General features: G+C 42.1%; 2 protein-coding genes and 1 long non-coding RNA gene across 5 annotated transcripts in view; 1 reads left to right on the top strand and 2 right to left on the bottom strand.

Annotated features, from left to right (window-relative positions):
- lrrc73 (leucine rich repeat containing 73) overlaps positions 1 to 16850 on the top strand; it is a 29142-nt gene extending 12292 nt beyond the window's left edge. The window contains exons 5-6 of one of the 2 annotated variants that reach the window (XM_067421394.1): positions 4008 to 4203; positions 16495 to 16850. In XM_067421394.1, the coding sequence (XP_067277495.1) occupies positions 4008 to 4203; positions 16495 to 16568 (270 nt within the window). In that variant the 3' untranslated portion in view covers positions 16569 to 16850. Of the gene's footprint in view, positions 1 to 4007; positions 4204 to 4316; positions 4705 to 16494 lie in introns of those variants that run through there. The other variant, XM_067421393.1, reaches the window with a different exon arrangement.
- Positions 7357 to 16516, bottom strand: LOC137044980 (uncharacterized). Its single transcript, XR_010898664.1, has 2 exons — positions 16031 to 16516; positions 7357 to 8255 (listed from the first exon to the last, which is right to left on the bottom strand). It is a non-coding gene; the product is annotated as an uncharacterized lncRNA (long non-coding RNA).
- LOC137044978 (uncharacterized) lies at positions 8264 to 16024 on the bottom strand. 2 transcript variants are annotated; one of them, XR_010898663.1, is made up of 3 exons: positions 15775 to 16024; positions 8982 to 15247; positions 8264 to 8454 (listed from the first exon to the last, which is right to left on the bottom strand). XR_010898663.1 is itself a non-coding variant. In XM_067421392.1 (2 exons), the coding sequence occupies exon 2, from the start codon at positions 15009 to 15011 to the stop codon at positions 9315 to 9317; it is 5697 nt and encodes a 1898-aa protein (XP_067277493.1). In that variant the 5' UTR covers positions 15012 to 15247; positions 15775 to 16024; the 3' UTR covers positions 8513 to 9314. The 2 variants fall into 2 exon arrangements, 1 of the variants encoding a protein (XP_067277493.1); XM_067421392.1 differs by lacking the exon at positions 8264 to 8454 and having other exon boundaries at positions 8513 to 15247.
- Positions 16851 to 17992: the final 1142 nt, after the last annotated feature.

The raw sequence follows: 17992 nt of genomic DNA, 5'->3' as shown, positions 1-17992 counted from the left end.
TTGGGAGGGCGAAAGATTCGCTGCGTTGACAGAAAGCTGCTCGGTTTGAAATTGATTCGGTGTTCGCTGCGCTTCATACATCGCTACACTATTGACAATCAGACAATGGCTTTTTTCCCACTAAATTTCACTAATGTAACTGCACCTTAAAGCACACTAACATAGAATTGAAACGGCAATCATTCATTGAATACTACTAAATGTCCATTGCATGATGATTGATGATGATTGAATTCTTGGACTATTTTTATAATGTTTCCAGCAAGTCTTTTGGGCAGTTTAGCTGAGAATCCAGGTGAACATTTGAATCTCACTTTCTCTGCAGCGAGCCAGAGGCAAGAGAAGACACTGACTCCATCATTACATTTGTTTATAAGTCACACATTATATACATGAAAGTATTGGGACACTGGACCATTACACCAATAGGGATTGCATTCGAAATACTTTGCCATTAATATGGAGTCGGACTCTCCTTTGCAGCTATAACAGCTTCCACTTCTCTGGGAAGTCTTTCCATGACCTTTTGGAGAGTTTCTGTGGGATTTATTGCCTAGTCATCCACTGGATTTGTGAGGTCAAGCACTGATGTTGGACGTGAAGGCTGTGAATGTTCATTTCTAAAGGTGTTAGATGAGGTTGAGTTCAGGACTCTCTGTGGGCCAGTCAAGGCTTGCTGCGATAGTCTGTCTTACACACTGTTCAGACGCAACACTGGTTACAAAGGGTTGCCAACGTTTAAGTTCAGGTTGGAGTGAAACTTTCAATCTCGATTCAGTATCAATTCATATGTACTATATAGCCTGTATATACAATATATATATATATATACTGTACATAATAAGGAAAAAATTGTTTGTCTTAGCACTATTTTAGAACTTTTTTAAATGTTTCTTGGGTCAAACTATATGTGCTCGCATTCATTAATATTAACTTGTGTGTGCTTATATAGGTATCATTCTTCATTAAAAATATTAGGATGCAAGTTATTAACATTTTAAAATTTCACATTTAAAGAAATCTAGTGTTTAATCATCATATCTAAATATTTATTAAAATGCAAGACTGCAATAATTTTTTGAGCAACTAGATTAAATACATGTATATTTATTAAAGAGCCATAAGGCACCTACTGGGTATGCCATTACAAATGAACATTACTATTTTTTAGCCACAAAATGACTCTAATTTGCCTCTATATTAACCTTAATTACTATACTAACTGTAATATAAATAATAAAAATATTAGAATACAAATATTTAAGTGGTCATTAATTGACAATAATTATTGCACAAATAGTATTTAATACCAAACAATCTCCTCAAAATATTCAATAAATATTATTGAACTAAAATATAGAACATTTATTTAATTGAAAAATTGTTATGGTGTATGGTCACATTTGACCATCAATGAGTATTAGTGTGACCATTAGGAATACCTGAGGGCTAAATATATAAATAACATTGATGTTAACAATGTTGCATCTTTATCACTCTCCATAATAAAACGATCCTGTTAATATGGCTGACTTAATAATCAATGCACACTATGCTGTACTGTTTACCAAAACTTGCTGCAAACATCTGTATAGTGAAACGGTTGTGTATCCGCTTAAGCCATTCAAATGCACTGACACAGCGCTAGAAGTATTGAGCGCTCCAAGAGCCACGTGACCGCGCACCCCTGGGAGACGAGAGCATGACACAACTCAGTTTTTTCGCCTCTGGCTTTAATATTATGCCTCATTAGCGCCAAAATGCTATTTGTTGTTTGAATTTCGCATTAAAATGTTTTTTTTTTTTTAAAGCTTAGCTTTGTTTAATATCAAAAGCAGGTTTGGTAATTTGGCGTGAGATTAAGTTGGGCAGAGTGAGAGCGTGTGACAGACCCTGAAAGCGTGTCTCAAGCCAAGTGCTTGAGAGCTGGCAACCCTGAACGGTTACATCATTTACCCACCGTGGCACCACGGCCAGGCCGGCCCGTTGAAAGCCCTGGCAGGGCCCAACAGTGGAAAAACGGCTATTGGCTGCCCTCAAACAATTTATAACTTAATCTATATAGTTATCATTATAGTTATTGTCCTTAATGCGATTAGGCCTTTACAACCTGTCTTTTTGATGCAATCCAAAAAACTCCCACAATGGTGAGCTAACTTTTTCCTCTGACATGATTTTGTATGGTAGCTACACAATCGGTTTTCTTTTTCCCCCAGTTTATTACAGGTAGCAACAAGCGTTTGGGTGCAATAGTGCCACCTACTATGTACAAGATATTTTGTGCCGCCGGACTGTTTATGATATGAGCGCATGAGATTTATTTATTAAAGGGTTAGTTCACCCAAAAATGAAAAATATGTCAATAATTACTTACTCTAATGTCATTCGTCACCTGTAAAGCCTAGTTCACACTGCCCGATTTTTGCCCCGATTTTGAGTCGCCGACAGGTTTTGTGAAATCGCCGTCAAATGCCCGAGATCACAGGCAAATCGGTGCTCGTGCACGCGAGTGACAATCACGCAGTATGAATAATCAAAGACGCGATCAGAGAGAATCGCCGACGAGTCGCCGACGCCGGTGAGATATTTGGCATGCTAAATATCTGGACCTGTCGGCGATTCAAACTCCTGCTGTGTGAACAGCGTTCTGACTGAGAAATACACCGACAGCCAATGAGAGAGTGAGATACAGGGCAGCAGGAGGTTCAGGGAGGAGTTATAAAGCAGAATATCAGTATTTTAATAAATATATTTACAATTCTATCAAACAGAAACAAACGCCAAACATTTGCACATCCAGCCGCAGCAGCAGCACATTAAATAATTATTTATTTACCTCAAACTGTCTTTGCGGAACAAAATCCTGGCTCCCTTTGTCTCTCCAACAATTTCTACCGCCATAATCTTTTTTCTTTTTCTCCACAAATCAGCGCACATACAATTTGAAGCAAACTTTGTGCAGTTTATCATTTTTAATAACAATTCCAAGTCTCGCGCGAGAACTCCGGTCTGACGCACGTGTGATCTCGCGTTGTTTACTCGGCACATCGCACGTGTGTTTGGGAAACGTAGTTTGCGCACCCGAGAGAGAGAGAGTTGTCGGCGATTGTTCCTGTTGTTCAGTCATGCAGTGTGAACTCCTCTGTCGTCAAACCATCGTGCAGTGTGAACACAGCAGTGACTGAATAATAACCCAGATAGTCATGCAGTGTGAATAGAGCAGTGACCCGACGAGTTTGAAAATCGTGCAGTCTGAACTAGGCTTAAGACCTCCGTTCATCTTCAGAACACAAATGAAGATATTAGTGTTGAGATCCGATGGCTCAGAAAGGCCTTCATTGACACCAATGTCATTTCCTCTCTCAAGACCCATAAAGGCACTAAAGACGTCGTTACAAAGCCCATGATATAATACAATCATTTTATGAAGCCACGAGAATAGTTTTTTTGCGCAAAAATAAATAAATAACGACTTATATAGTGATGGGCCGATTTCAAAACAAAGATTCGAACGGTTATGAATCAGCGTATCGATTCATGATTCAGATCGCCAATGTCTCGTGATATCAGCAGTTTGACACGCGATCCAAATCGTGAATCAATACGCTGATTCATAACTGTTCAAATCTTTGTTTTGAAATCGGCCCATCACTATATAAGTCGTTATTTAGTTTTTTTTAACTATTCTCGTGTCTTCATAAAATGATTGTAGAGCCGCTGTAGTGAGATGGGCTTTGTAACGACGTCTTTAGTGCCTTTATGGGTCTTGAGAGAGGAAATGACATTGGTGTCAATGAAGGCCTTTCTGAGCCATCGGATCTCAACACTAATATCTTCATCTGTGTCTGAAGATGAACGGAGGTCTTACAGGTGTCGAACGACATGAGGGTGAGTAATTAATGAGAGAATTTTCATTTGTGGGTGAATTAACCCTTTAAGTATTTATTTCTTACCAGTTTTTCAGTGTCAAATTTTCCTCATGCCTTTCCTTGTTCCTCTGTGGTCAGGTCTTCCTAGATATGGTGGAGAACTACCCCACCTGCCTCCGTGTCCTGGTCCTGGCGGAGAACGACATCAGCCCTGAGCTGCAGCAGCAGATCTCGGACCTCCTCTCCGAAGGCGAAGAAGAGGAAGATAAGGACGGAGAGGCCCGCGGCAGCTCGGTGACCCCCAGGGAGAAACCCAACTGGGTTCCCCACAGCAGTAAGGGCTGACCCAGCCGCTCTCTCTCAGCCTGTTCTCTTTACTTCAAGACTGTTTCACTTAGATTTCCCGATTTCTCTTTCCCTCTTTGTGTGTGGATGACTTTCCTGCAGTAACTGGCTCTAAGAGGCTGGGGCAAAAGGGAAGTACAGAAATTCACATTTCCCATGCATCATCTAGGAGAGATCATTTACTACTTACGAAATAGAAATTTGAATTTCTTATAATGGCCAAGTTGTGAGTTCTCTGTCCTGTATGTACTGAAGTCTTTAGACTTAGAGGTTATTATTATTAAAGATACATTTTAAAGGAAGAGTTCAGCCAAAAATGATCACTCAACTTCATGCCGCTCTAAACCTGTATGACTTTCTGTGCAAAAGGTGAATTTTGGAAGCATATCCTGACCATATAATGAAGGTTAATGGGCACTGGAGATGCCAAGCTCCAAAATGACCACACTAAAAAAAAAAAAAAACTTAAAAGTATCAAACAAGTACTCCATATCACTACAATCAATAGGCCCTGTTTACTCCTGGTATTAAGATGGGTTTTGGTCGATCGGCCCACAAATGGATGACGCTAAATCCAGGTGTAAATGAGAACTAAAACATTTTGAGCTTGTCCACTTTCACTTTTGTAGTTGAAAATCCACTTGACCGGATTGCTTTTGTAGTGTAAACGCTCATCGAGTGTGTTCGAACAGCTACAAAAGATGCCTACAACTAGCCGGACTACTGTTGTCAGTGATATAAGTATTTGAAATTAACATGATTTCTTAATGTCTAGTGACATATCAAGATCATTTTATTATTAATTGAAATACGTACAGTTCCTTTAAACTTTGTTTAAAGACCCAAGTTTGGTTTGAAGATGAATAATGTACCAATCTCAGTGTTCTCTCACCATTCCTGATTTCTAGCACACACTAGTTTGGCTGGTCTTGCGGTTGTCAGAGCAGAAACTAAAGCTGCTGCTCTCCGTATGTTTTTCTGTCGCGTTCATATGTAAATTGCACTCATATGTAAAAAAGCTTATTTTGCCCATTAGATCGAAAGATCTGAACAAGCCCATACATTTACCCGCCCATAGACCCTCCCCTCGAAGAAATCAGGACAGAAGTGGTCGAACGTGGACAAAAGAGATTAAACACCAGGGGCCTCATGTATGAAACTTTATGTGGTTTTCATCCTAAAAGAAGCAAGATTTTGCGCATGTGAAGATTGTGCGTACATCCATCTCCTCTGAAATAACCATATATGGAGCGTACAGCGCCTAGTTTTACCATGCATAAGCTCACCTGCATATCATTTCCATACGAACAGCTCCATCCAAATGATGCCATGTTTAGTGATGCAAGACATTAAGAAAATATGACTATAAATGACATTTGTGCTGTCACATTACATTACTAAAATCATTCAGTATCCTTGTCTTGATTTAGAATAAATAAATCAAAATTGTATAAAGTGCATTTCAGAGAAGAGTTATTCTCATTATTTTCCACTGGCCAAATAGTATTTTTAATTGTTTTAAACAAATCAAAATTATGCAATTTTGCCTATAAGGTAAACATATATTTTAGGATGTTTATACGCTTTTTATGTGAACAGATTAGCCTTATTTTTGCATTGTAAATTATTGCCTGACTCGCGTCACTTACAAAACATTTTTGAAATTAAACTGTGCATATCTTACCGTTTCCTTCAAAATCTATCCTTCAAATGGTATTTTTCATAATATGAATAGTTTTCAGTCAGGTGACTGTCGCGGAGGCCTGGAGGGCAAAACAGCCATAGAACTGCAGCAAAGCCTGTCCATTTAGCATGTTAAAAACAAAAAATATGACCAAGATGCAAGTTTTTGACTTTTGATCTATACACAGAACCTGCCGCCATATTTCAATCACTAAAACAGCGGGACGTTCTGAAACGCTTAATGTGAAAAACACAATAAGGATTAAATTAAGTTTAACACTAATCTAGGATTTATTGATCTGGATTTTAAATCGAGTTGTGCTGATCGAGCAGGAGGAGGGTGATCCAACGCCAGGCTAAATAATCTTTATTAGTGCAAACCACCCTTAAAGGTGCACTATGCAACTTTCTGTCCACTGGAGGGCGCCTATTCAAAACAAATGCGTAGTTTGATGACGCAAAGTGTGAGCGCAGCATCTTGGGAGATGTGGTCTTCACCTCACAGCCGGTGGAAAATAGGACTCAGGCAGAAATCACGTTCATGGATGCGGTTATTAACGTTACTGTAGTGTGAAGCAGAGCAGGACCGAGTGTTGTGGAGCTGAACACGGCTGCTGGAGCGATTGTTAAACAAATGCCCGCCTCGCGAATACCGGGACTTTTATTATGACGGGACACAGTCCCCAGGCGCCTGCACAGATCTGCTTTTCCGGTTATGATTTTGAGGTAATGCAGCTCTGTTTATCATATTAGATACATTTAACTGTGTTTAAAATGATGTTATGACGTTACTCTGTGCGTTCACTTGTTCACACTGCTAAGAGAAAAGCGCTCCTGCCAAATAAAAGCCCAAACCGAGGGGAACGCAGATATGACGCGATTGACCGGCGACTCTCTCAAACGCTATGCTGAAACGTCCCTGTCCTTAGTTAAAATAGCAATTTTCTCACAATTTACAAATAGTTGGAAACATCTGGAATATTGTAGGTACTCAACTGAACAAAATATATAACACTGGCCTAGTGGTTTTTGGATGTTTTACTGCAAAAATACTACATAGTGCACCTTTAAAGTGCCGTAATAAAACAGCATCCGCTGCAAATATTTCTATTTAAATTCATATAAAAATGTGAACTCCTGGATAATGATTTCATGTATGTTCAGTGCTTAACTTCATTAATGAGAGGGACATATTAAATGTGGAAATGTTCAAATGGAAAAGTGAAAAAAAAGTGTGTATACATCAGGCCCCAGGTGTAAATGGGAATGTGTCTCCATCGTCTACTTGTGATCCGATCGACCAAAACGCATCTAAATACCAGGAGTAAACAGACCCTATGGTGTCCATGGTGTAGACGCACCGTTTTATAGACTTTTATAGTCAATTTCAGAGTTTGGGCAAGATTACATTTTTGTTCCTCACTGATTTGATATATAGTTCACAAGTTGCAGGGAGGGAGTGTGTGTGTGTGTGTGTGTGTGTGTGTGTGTGTGTGTGTGTGTGTGTGTGTGTGTGTGTGTGTGTGTGTGTGTGTGTGTGTGTGTGTGTGTGTGTGTGTGTGTGTGTGTGTGTGTGTGTGTGTGTGTGTGTGTGGGTCATATAATTAGAATATCATCAAAAAGTTTATTTATTTCACTAATGCCATTCAAAAAGTGAAACTTTTATATTATATTTGTTCATTACACACAGACTGATATATTTCAAATGTTTATTTATTTTTATTTTTTTGATGGTTATAACTGACAACTAAGGAAAATCCCAAATTCTGTATCTCAGAAAATTTGAGTATTGTGAAAAGTTGCAATACTGAAGACAACTGGTGCCACACTCTAATCAGCTAAAAAAAAAAAAAAAAACTGCAAAGGCCTTTAAATGGTCTCTCAGTCTAGTCCTGTAGGCTCCACAATCATGGGAAAGACTGCTGACTTGACAGTTGTCCAAAAGAGGACCACTGACACCTTGCAAAAGGAGGGCAAGACACAAAAGGTCATTGTAAAAGAGCTCTGTGTCCAAGCACATTAATAGAGATGTGAAGGGAAGGAAAAGATGTGGTAGAAAAAAGTGTACAAGCAATAGGGAGAACCGCACCCTGGAGAGGATTGTGAAACAAACCCCATTCAAAAATCAGGGGAGATTCACAAAGAGTGGACTGCAGCTGGAGTCAGTGCTTCAAGAACCACATAAATAAACATTTGAAATATATTAGTCTGTGTGTAATGAATGAATATAATGTACAAGTTTCACTTTTTAAATGGAATTAGTTAAACCAACTTTTTGATGATATTCTAATTATCCGTCCAGCACCTCTATAATCTAATTACAAGTACTTTAATGTTGGAATTACATGTAATCAGTTACTTGTCTGAAAAAATGTTTCTAGATTTAAGTGGCTCGTCACTCTATACGCCAAGTTGCCGGCTCAGGGAACTGACCCACCAAAGACGGTCCGATTAGAGACCACACGAAGATTCAGGTGTTTCCGGGAATAACCCATTTATTTTCACCACTCAACAGACTGGCTGGTTGGGCCGTGTTAATGTGTTAATCTGTGGTTTTCTATAAAATACAAACAGTAACATAAACATGAATATACATAACAATAATAGCACTGAATTACAATAATCAAACATATTGACCATAATACAGGACAATAAATTAAGATTAATAACTAAACATGAACATTAGTCCCAAAAACTGGAAGCAAAATGTAAAGCAGCTATAACTTCTACATTATTGCCGGTGCACAGCTGTAACCTGACACCTTGTTAGTGCTGCAAAGCTCGATGAGAGCAACGCATTATCAGGTCTGAGTGCGCATGCACAAAGCAATTTGTTTACAACAAGTCTCCCGTTATATACAGAGTATCACTGCGAACCTTGCCTCAAATAGGAACATAACATGTAATAATAATGAAAAGTAACACTAGCACTGACGATGATAAAGATTTGTACACAAGCATACTATCTAGCAAGTTATAGACATGAATACACGCATCTACATCGTCACCTCACGTGCGTTTTAGCTTGTTTACAGGAACGAATACAGGTCTCATCGACTATATAATTAAAAAGAGCAAACTTACTTTTGTATTCACGCACAACACTTTGACCAAAAAGGCGATATCAAGTTATTAAACTTCAGCATAACTCAAGCGAGGCGTCTCGTGTGTACCGCTGCACTGGACTGCCGTCTCTGTGAGGGTGGGGGAGATCACCTGGTCATGTGTCCGGCTGCTGATTGGCTCAGGCAAGGTGTGGTGTATGCGTGTATGCCTCAGAATACAGAGGGGGAGATTTAAGAGAGAGAGTTTAGTGACAGCAAAACATAGCCTTTTTTACAGCCGCCCCCAGATTTCCACAAGGAAATATGTACATCTGCAAAAGGGCTTCTAATCTACTATGGATTTACAATTACTTTAGTCAGGAATGGCAGGTAATTGTATAAGGCGTGCAGCTGGCCGAGTGTAAGTTTTTTCTCCCACCTGAACCTTTGCTGTTCTCACTCTGGTATCAGCTCCAGGGAAAACTTCTGACACCTTCCCCACTGGCCAGAGAGCTCTGGGTAGCTGAGGATCCACGATCAAAACCGTAGTGCCAACCTTGACTTCTGGAGTGTCGCTTTGCCATTTTTGACGGCTTTGAAGGCCAGGGAGGTAGAATTTGAGGTAGTGCCTCCAGAATTGGTCCGCTAGGATTTGGCTGTGACGCCAGCGTCGCCGACTGACAAGCTCAGACTGGGGGTATACTGTCAAGGGAAGCGAAGCATCTGGCCGCCCCATCAGGAGACAATTTGGAGTGATCGGATCAGGATCAGAGACATCAGATGATGTATATCCCAGTGGTTTGGAGTTCAAGATTCCTTCAATCTCCACCAGCACAGTTTGAAGGACCTCAATAGTCACCGATTGAGCTCCAAGAGTAACCCTCAGTGCGTTTTTCAATGAGCGAATTTCTCGCTCCCAGCAACCTCCAAAGTGTGGCGCATTTGGAGGGTTAAAATTGAATTCAATCTGCTGCTCAGCCAACTGTCTCTGAAGGTCTGGAACAAGAGCTGCAAAAGCTTCCTTTAGCTCTCTTTCACCTCCTCTGAAGTTTGTGCCTTGATCTGACCAGAGCTCATGGGGTTTCCCTCGTCTAGCTGTGAACCGTCTGAGGGCCATAAGGAAGGAGTCACTTTCCAGACTATGGAGGATATCGATGTATACTGCTCTGGTGGTGAGGCATTTGAATATTATCCCCCATTTTTTCTCACTGCGTCGACCCGTTCTGACAGCATAGGGACCAAAGCAGTCCACACCAGTGGAGTAAAAGGCGGGCTTGAAAAGACGTAGTCTCGCTGGGGGAAGGTCCGCCATTTTAGGTACCTCTGGGTTTTTTCTCCATTTTTGGCACTGCGCACACCCTCGCTGCAGATGCTTTATGGCCTCTCTACCACGCAGAACCCAGTACTTCCGCCGGAGTTCAGCGAACACCCTCTCAGGACCTGGATGGCAAAGTTTGGAATCATAACTTTGGATGATAAGTTTGGTAATGGGATGCCTTTGGTCGAGTACTATAGGGTGTATGTTGTCAGGTTCAAGGTAGGGACTATGTCGTAAACGTCCGCCAACTCTGATCAAGTTAGTTTCTACGTCGAGTTCTGGGGACAGTGCTCTTAGTCTACTGTTGCGGGCAAGCGGTTTACTGGTTTTTAGTTGTTCCAATTCTGATGGAAAGCATTCCTGTTGTGCTTGCTGCAAAACACCAATCTCAGCATTTCGGTAGTCACTGGCTGTGGGCTTACCATCGGCCGCCCCTTGAAGAGCCATGGACTCGATTAGCTCCTTCAGAGTCTTAAACTGACTGAAATTAGTTGATGTAAAGCAGACCAGAGTACTAGAATCTGTTTTACGCAATTCTTTATTGTCTAGTACCTTTGGACTGGGGCATTCCGGCCACAGATTGGGTGGATCTTTCAGGAACAGCGGTCCTTGGCACCAGCGGCTTCCTGTGTTGAGCTCGAGTAGACTCTTTCCCCGAGTGATGTCATCGGCTGGATTACTTGCGGATGGTACGTATCTCCAACTGTGTTGCTCTGTGAGATCTTGAATCTCTGCTACCCGGGTCCCTACAAATACTTTGAATCGGCAAGATTCAGATTGTAACCACGTTAGGACGGTGGTGGAGTCGGTCCACAAGATTATTTGCCGTATGGGCAGGTTCAACTCGGTTTTGAGCAATTTGGCAAGTTGAGCTCCTGTCAATGCAGCGCACAATTCCAGTCTGGGAACAGATTGTTGTTTTTTTGGTGCTACACGTGATCTTGCTGTTAAGAAGGCTACCTCTGTTTGCCCATGTTGATCTTCTGTTCGAAGATATGCCACAGAGCCATATGCACGTTCGGAGGCATCACAGAAAACGTGTATGTCTCGTAGGCTTGTTCCAGTGTCTTTGGTGGGGCTACAGTAGCATCGTGGAAGAACAATATTTGGTAGGGCTGGTAGCTCCTCCTCCCATTCAATCCAAGTTTGTAACAGATCTGTGGGCAAGTGTGGATCGTCCCAATCCCGTTTTTTGTCCCACAGTCGCTGTACAATTATCTTGGCACGAGTGGTATAAGGGATGAGGTAACCCAACGGGTCGTACTGGCTGGCTAAGATTCTGTATATGTTACGCATGGTAGTCTCACTACTGCCCTTGGCACGGTATTTGTAGGAGATTGTGTCAGACTGATGGTTCCAGAGAAGCCCCAATGTCGATTCCTTGCTGTCTGTTTGGCCTTGTGAGATCCAGAGTTCTGCACTGTCTGATATGGCATCTTGGGGCAGGTGACTTATTGTTGAAGGAGCATTGCTGGACCACTGCCTCAACTCGAAGCCACCGTCTGCCAGCAGGTTCCTTATCCGGTCAACGAAACATCTTGCTTCCTCTGCTGAGGTGAAACTTTGTAGGCAGTTGTCTACATAAAAGGATTTTCGCACAGAATTCTGGACATCATCTCCAGGCTGGCTATGGTCAAGTATATGTTTCTGAAGTGCAAAGACGGCACAGCAGGGGCTGCAGGTAGTCCCGAAAGGGAGGACTTGCCATTCGTACACTCGGGGTAGTTCCTGTGTGTTTAAGTCTCTCCAGAGAAAGCGCAAGAGCGGTTTATCTTCTGAGAGCAGTCTAATTTGGTGGAACATCCCCTTGATGTCGCTGCTGACTGCCACCGAATGTTCCCTAAATCTGAGCAGAACAGCAAGTAGGGATGGGCCTAACACTGGTCCAGGGAGCAAAAGCTCATTCAGGTTTTGTCCCTGATATTGGAATGAGCAGTTGAAGACAATCCTGTTTTTCCCATTGTGATGCACCATGTGATGCGGGATGTACCAGGAGCAGGAAGAGTCTGTCTCAACATTCTGTGGCACTTGCCTAACATAGCCTGCTTGTTCCAGTTTTGAAATCTCTGCAGTATAAGCGGCTGCTTGCTCTGGGATCCTTGTCAGCCTCCTTTCTGTTGCCCTCAGCTGCGACAAGACTGCTTCTTTCGGTGCTCTGAGTTCGGGCATGTTCTTGACTCGTAAAAGAGGGGTGGCGTATCGCTTGATGCCATCCACCTCGACCCTTACTGTCTTCCTTTCCAGAAGTTCCACCGCCTCCTGATCCAGCCTGGACCGAATGCAAATCTTTTCATTGCGCCAGGGTAGTATGTCCATCTGCCACAATTTCTCCACTTGCTTGTAGAGATCTGATTCGGGGAATGAAACTGAAGTGAAGAAACAGTGTTGTTCAGTCAAGTCCTTCCACAAGTGTTGGACCGGGCCCTGTAATGTCCAGCCGAGACGTGTCTTTATAGCTGCTGGTCCCCCTGGAGGGCCAAGCCTTACTGGTTCCACAGGAGTGATCAGATGGAGGTAATCTGACCCAATGAGCAGCACCGGACAGACCGCTTCAAAATCGTGCAATGGAAGCCCTTTAAGGTGTCGATATCTCTCCTTCAGCTTCTTCACTGGGTGTGAGTGTTCTGCTAAGCTTAGCTGTTGCGCAGTAAAGGCACCTTTGATGTGATACCGTTTAGCGGGCTGAGCGGTAGGGGAGATAGTAAATGAGACTGCTGCTCCTCTGAGAACTTGTAACTCTTGCCTGACTGTTCTTAACGGAAGGTCTTCAGGCTGGCCTTTGAGGCCCAACTGCTGAGCTGCACTATGGAGGAGAATCGTTCTCTCGGATCCATCATCTTGGATTGCGTATGCGTTCATCCTCTTCTTTCCATTTCTGAGAATCACTTTGCTGATTTTAAGTAGAACCTTTCGGCTGGTAGGTGGCTTATGAATCAGGAGAATCTCATTCATGGTGTTGAGCAGACAGGTGTTGGTATCAGCAGTTTCGTCTTGAACCGGCCTTGGATTCTCTGGTTTTCCAGTACTGATGTCATGCAGAGCCAGGAGGTGTCGACTGTTACACTGTCTGCAACGCATTTTTAAGTTACATTCTGCTGACTTATGAGTTCTACCACAGCGCCAACATCTGTTGTTGTCTTTGATCCAGCTTCGTTTCTGGTCTTTAGTAAGCTGCTTGAAGTTGGTACACTGGTTGAGAGAGTGCTTACTGTTGTCGCAGTAGGGGCAGTAGGGTCTCAGAGATGTCTTAGATGGTGGAGCAGACTGTGTAGACTCTGACATCACATTCTCAGTGCCCAGAAAGATTGTAGTGCTTTTAGTGGCTGGCTTAGAGTCTCTGATAATCTCTCTTGTACGTGTCGAAGGCCCTCGACGTTGATTGCTTGCATACCTGGTCGTGTCCTCTTGAACTTGAATTTCGAACTCTAACCATTCTGCAAAATCCAGAAGTGTAGGTATGGGTACACGATGCGGATGTGCAAACCTCCGAAACCCTGATCTCAGATCGTGTGGAAGCTTCCCAAGCAGCCGAGACACGTGAGACCCACACTGCAGTTCAAAAGTGCCCTTCCTACCTAATTGCTCCAACATGCCAACCAGTGAACGGACTTTGAGAGCGAAAAGTCTAAAGGCCTTCTGGTCTCCACTAGAAATGTTTGGGCCGTCCATTAACTCTGCAATCCGTTGTAGAGCTAGTTGATGCGGCTGGCCGTACTGCTGATCTAAAGCAGCCATTGTCCTGGTGTAAGGGTGTTGCGAATGGCAGTACGAGTCAGCAACTAGTAGAGCCTCCTCTAATTTCAGATGGTCCATCAGTACCTGAAATTTGAACCGTTCCGTTGCATGAGCTGGGAGGATATTATCCAGAGCAATTTTCAATCGTGAGAACTCTCTTGGGTTGGGATGTATGAAATCAGGAATCGTGGGAGTTGGACCTCGATAAATCAGTTCCTGTTCAGGGGAAGGTGGTGGAGTAAGCGACCGGCGTGGCGTTTGTGGATGCCTGGCAGGGTCTTGAGAGTCTCTGTAAGGAGAATTTGAGGAATCATTTCTGTGGGAGTAATGCACCTTTGATCTCTGACCCCCTTGTGGCATATAATGGTAGGAAGAGCTCGGTTTGATAATGGAGGCAAATGCTGGAGGTGGGGGGTGTGGAAGACTTCGAAGCTTGCCTTCAGTCGGGTGCTCTCCTTGAAGTTTGAAACGAGGAGCTGGTACAGGTCTGAAGCTTGTATCATCAGAACGTTCCTGTTGTTGGGTGCGTGGTGCAGGTATAGGACTGGAGCTAAACTGCCTTGGAGAGGTGACAGGTGAAAGGGGCGGACTTCCAGGACGTTGATGGTCCATTTGAATTTGTAGCCGCTTCATTTGTTGCTTAAGCTGAGAAAGCTCATTTGCATATTGGTTATTTGCACTCTGCACTGTGTCCCTTTCCTGCTGAATCATATGCAGGGCTTGGCGGAGATCCTTATTCTCTCTCCGTACAATGTCTGATGTAGACTCGCACTCCTCATCGGACCACTGTAGAGGGCTGTCGGCCTCGTATCCTGGTAGCAGCGGTGTAAAACCTGTGGCACCTTCATCTTCTTCATCGCCATCAGCCAGTCTGGTTGAATGAGTGAGTGATGACATGGGTTGTGAAACAGGCTTATGGATGGTGAAGCCAGTGAGATCATACTGATCATAACGTGTGGGAAGGACGCTTTTCCTCCTGACTCGCACAGTTGGCTCAACATCTGTAGCATGTGACATCTTCTATCTCTTTGGTAAGTCCACACTCCGGCTCGAAGGACCATGAAAAAATGTTTCTAGATTTAAGTGGCTCGTCACTCTATACGCCAAGTTGCCGGCTCAGGGAACTGACCCACCAAAGACGGTCCGATTAGAGACCACACGAAGATTCAGGTGTTTCCGGGAATAACCCATTTATTTTCACCACTCAACAGACTGGCTGGTTGGGCCGTGTTAATGTGTTAATCTGTGGTTTTCTATAAAATACAAACAGTAACATAAACATGAATATACATAACAATAATAGCACTGAATTACAATAATCAAACATATTGACCATAATACAGGACAATAAATTAAGATTAATAACTAAACATGAACATTAGTCCCAAAAACTGGAAGCAAAATGTAAAGCAGCTATAACTTCTACATTATTGCCGGTGCACAGCTGTAACCTGACACCTTGTTAGTGCTGCAAAGCTCGATGAGAGCAACGCATTATCAGGTCTGAGTGCGCATGCACAAAGCAATTTGTTTACAACAAGTCTCCCGTTATATACAGAGTATCACTGCGAACCTTGCCTCAAATAGGAACATAACATGTAATAATAATGAAAAGTAACACTAGCACTGACGATGATAAAGATTTGTACACAAGCATACTATCTAGCAAGTTATAGACATGAATACACGCATCTACATCGTCACCTCACGTGCGTTTTAGCTTGTTTACAGGAACGAATACAGGTCTCATCGACTATATAATTAAAAAGAGCAAACTTACTTTTGTATTCACGCACAACACTTTGACCAAAAAGGCGATATCAAGTTATTAAACTTCAGCATAACTCAAGCGAGGCGTCTCGTGTGTACCGCTGCACTGGACTGCCGTCTCTGTGAGGGTGGGGGAGATCACCTGGTCATGTGTCCGGCTGCTGATTGGCTCAGGCAAGGTGTGGTGTATGCGTGTATGCCTCAGAATACAGAGGGGGAGATTTAAGAGAGAGAGTTTAGTGACAGCAAAACATAGCCTTTTTTACATTGTCATTTTGGAGCCTGGTGTAGTCCTCTCTCAATTCGCTTAGGGTCAGTTAGATATTTAAGCAGCACAACTGTTTCAACCGTGATAATAATCATTAATCTTTCTTGGATCATAAATCCTCATATTAGAAGGATTTCTGAAGGACATGAATGAATTACATTTCACAATATATTCAAATAGAAAACAGTTATTTTAAATATCAAAAAAATGTAACCACTTTCAAAAACATAAACAAAACATCTTGCTGACCCCAAACTTAAGTAGATTATATGAAACAGAGTGGCCAGGATATTCGTTAAAAAATACACGGGGCAAACAAATGTCATACAGGTGTGAGGATAAATCAAAGATGAGAGAATGTGAGCTAAGGAAGAACCTTTAGTAGACAAAGAACTGGAAAAGCCTTGTCCTGTCCTCTTCATACATTTCAAACATTTACCAAATTGTCTCTGACCCTTCCAGACTCTTCCAGCTCCCAGATGGTCCTGATGACATCAGGACTGGGTGAGAGCTTTTTGGCAGAGACAGAGATGTGAAACTGGAGCTGCCTATGTTTTGTGCTCGCACTGTACGACTACTGCAGGAGCGCAACTCTCACGCCGCATGACCTGTAGCAATTAGAGCAAGACCGTTCAAAGCTGGAACAAAAACCTTAAACACCAAGTGACTTATAATACGCAATAGTGAATTATTTATTTTACAGATGTACAGTCTATTTATAAATGATTTAACCGATAACAGTATACTCTGTTAATTAAGCTGTATAGGGTTGATGTGATGGCCTGATGCCTGAATAAATCAGTTTACACCTTTTTAAATGGATTTTTCTATGATTTATTTTTTGTCTTTGTTGTGTCTGACCTGTCGGTTCAAATGTTATGATAAAACTGCATCCAAGAGATATACAGGGCTAGTATTGATGATTTGCAGTGTAAGGGTTTTGCAAATATCAACAAGAGGTAACTGCTTAAAGGTAGGGTAGGTAACACAGTATATGGTAGGTAAGAATGATCTAAAACACTTTTGTCCAAATTTGTTTAAACTTTCTTTATATGTCAATGCATAATTAAAATGTGAGTACTCTGAAAAAGAGAGTATAAAAATCGAGTGACTCTTGACTTTTTAATCTGCAATAAACACCGCTCATTATTTTCGTTCAGGACGAAACAAATGATTGGCTTGGGCGACTGTCACTCTCTCTCTCTACCATGGCGACCACCGCTTTTGCTACAGGATCCGCCCACACATGCGCGCACCCCTAGGAAGAGCAAAAGCATTCAAAAGGCACGGTGCCGGGTTTTGCAATCAGCGAAGGCAAACAATGCAAAAAAGGAAGACAGTACAAGTAAAAGCAATGCACAAAAAGTCTTTGGATAAACAAAGAAATCAAACGTGAGTAAATATCGGCGTGGCTTTTCAACAATGGTGAGAACTGAGGGACCTGAAAAACGACTCATTGCTGGCTGTATTTCTGCTGGACAGGTAATCTTTCATTCTGATTATGTATTTTTTTGGTTCATGTTTTCATGAAGCATGTATAACTAGCACACGTAGCTGCCTAATATAGCTAACATAACATTACTTAGCATAAAGTTACAATATTATACACTTAGCCATTAGTAGAGACGATGAATACTCAATATGCTTAGCTCAAGTTGATCGCTGTCGTGTTGAATTTCATAAAATTTAACTTTAGATAACAAAATGCAAGTGTAAAAGCTAGTACACCGCATCCAGGAACTTTTTTTTAGAGCTAAGTTCGCTTTAGCTCCTACTAATCAACAATGCTTTCATCATGGAAACTCTTACATGCAAAACACAGTATATGTTATGAATCTTACACGAAATTCATCTTCATCACAGTATAACTGATGATATTGGAAAAACATGATGCTACCCGTTTTCTTTGCCTTATAAATATAACTAGCTCGTTACCAAATCAAACAAAAATATATTTTAA

This window comes from Pseudorasbora parva, chromosome 17 (genome assembly GCF_024679245.1).
Source record: "Pseudorasbora parva isolate DD20220531a chromosome 17, ASM2467924v1, whole genome shotgun sequence".
NCBI lineage: Eukaryota > Metazoa > Chordata > Actinopteri > Cypriniformes > Gobionidae > Pseudorasbora > Pseudorasbora parva.
Note: the sequence above shows the minus strand (reverse complement) of the source record. Positions and strands in the feature narration are given on the sequence as shown.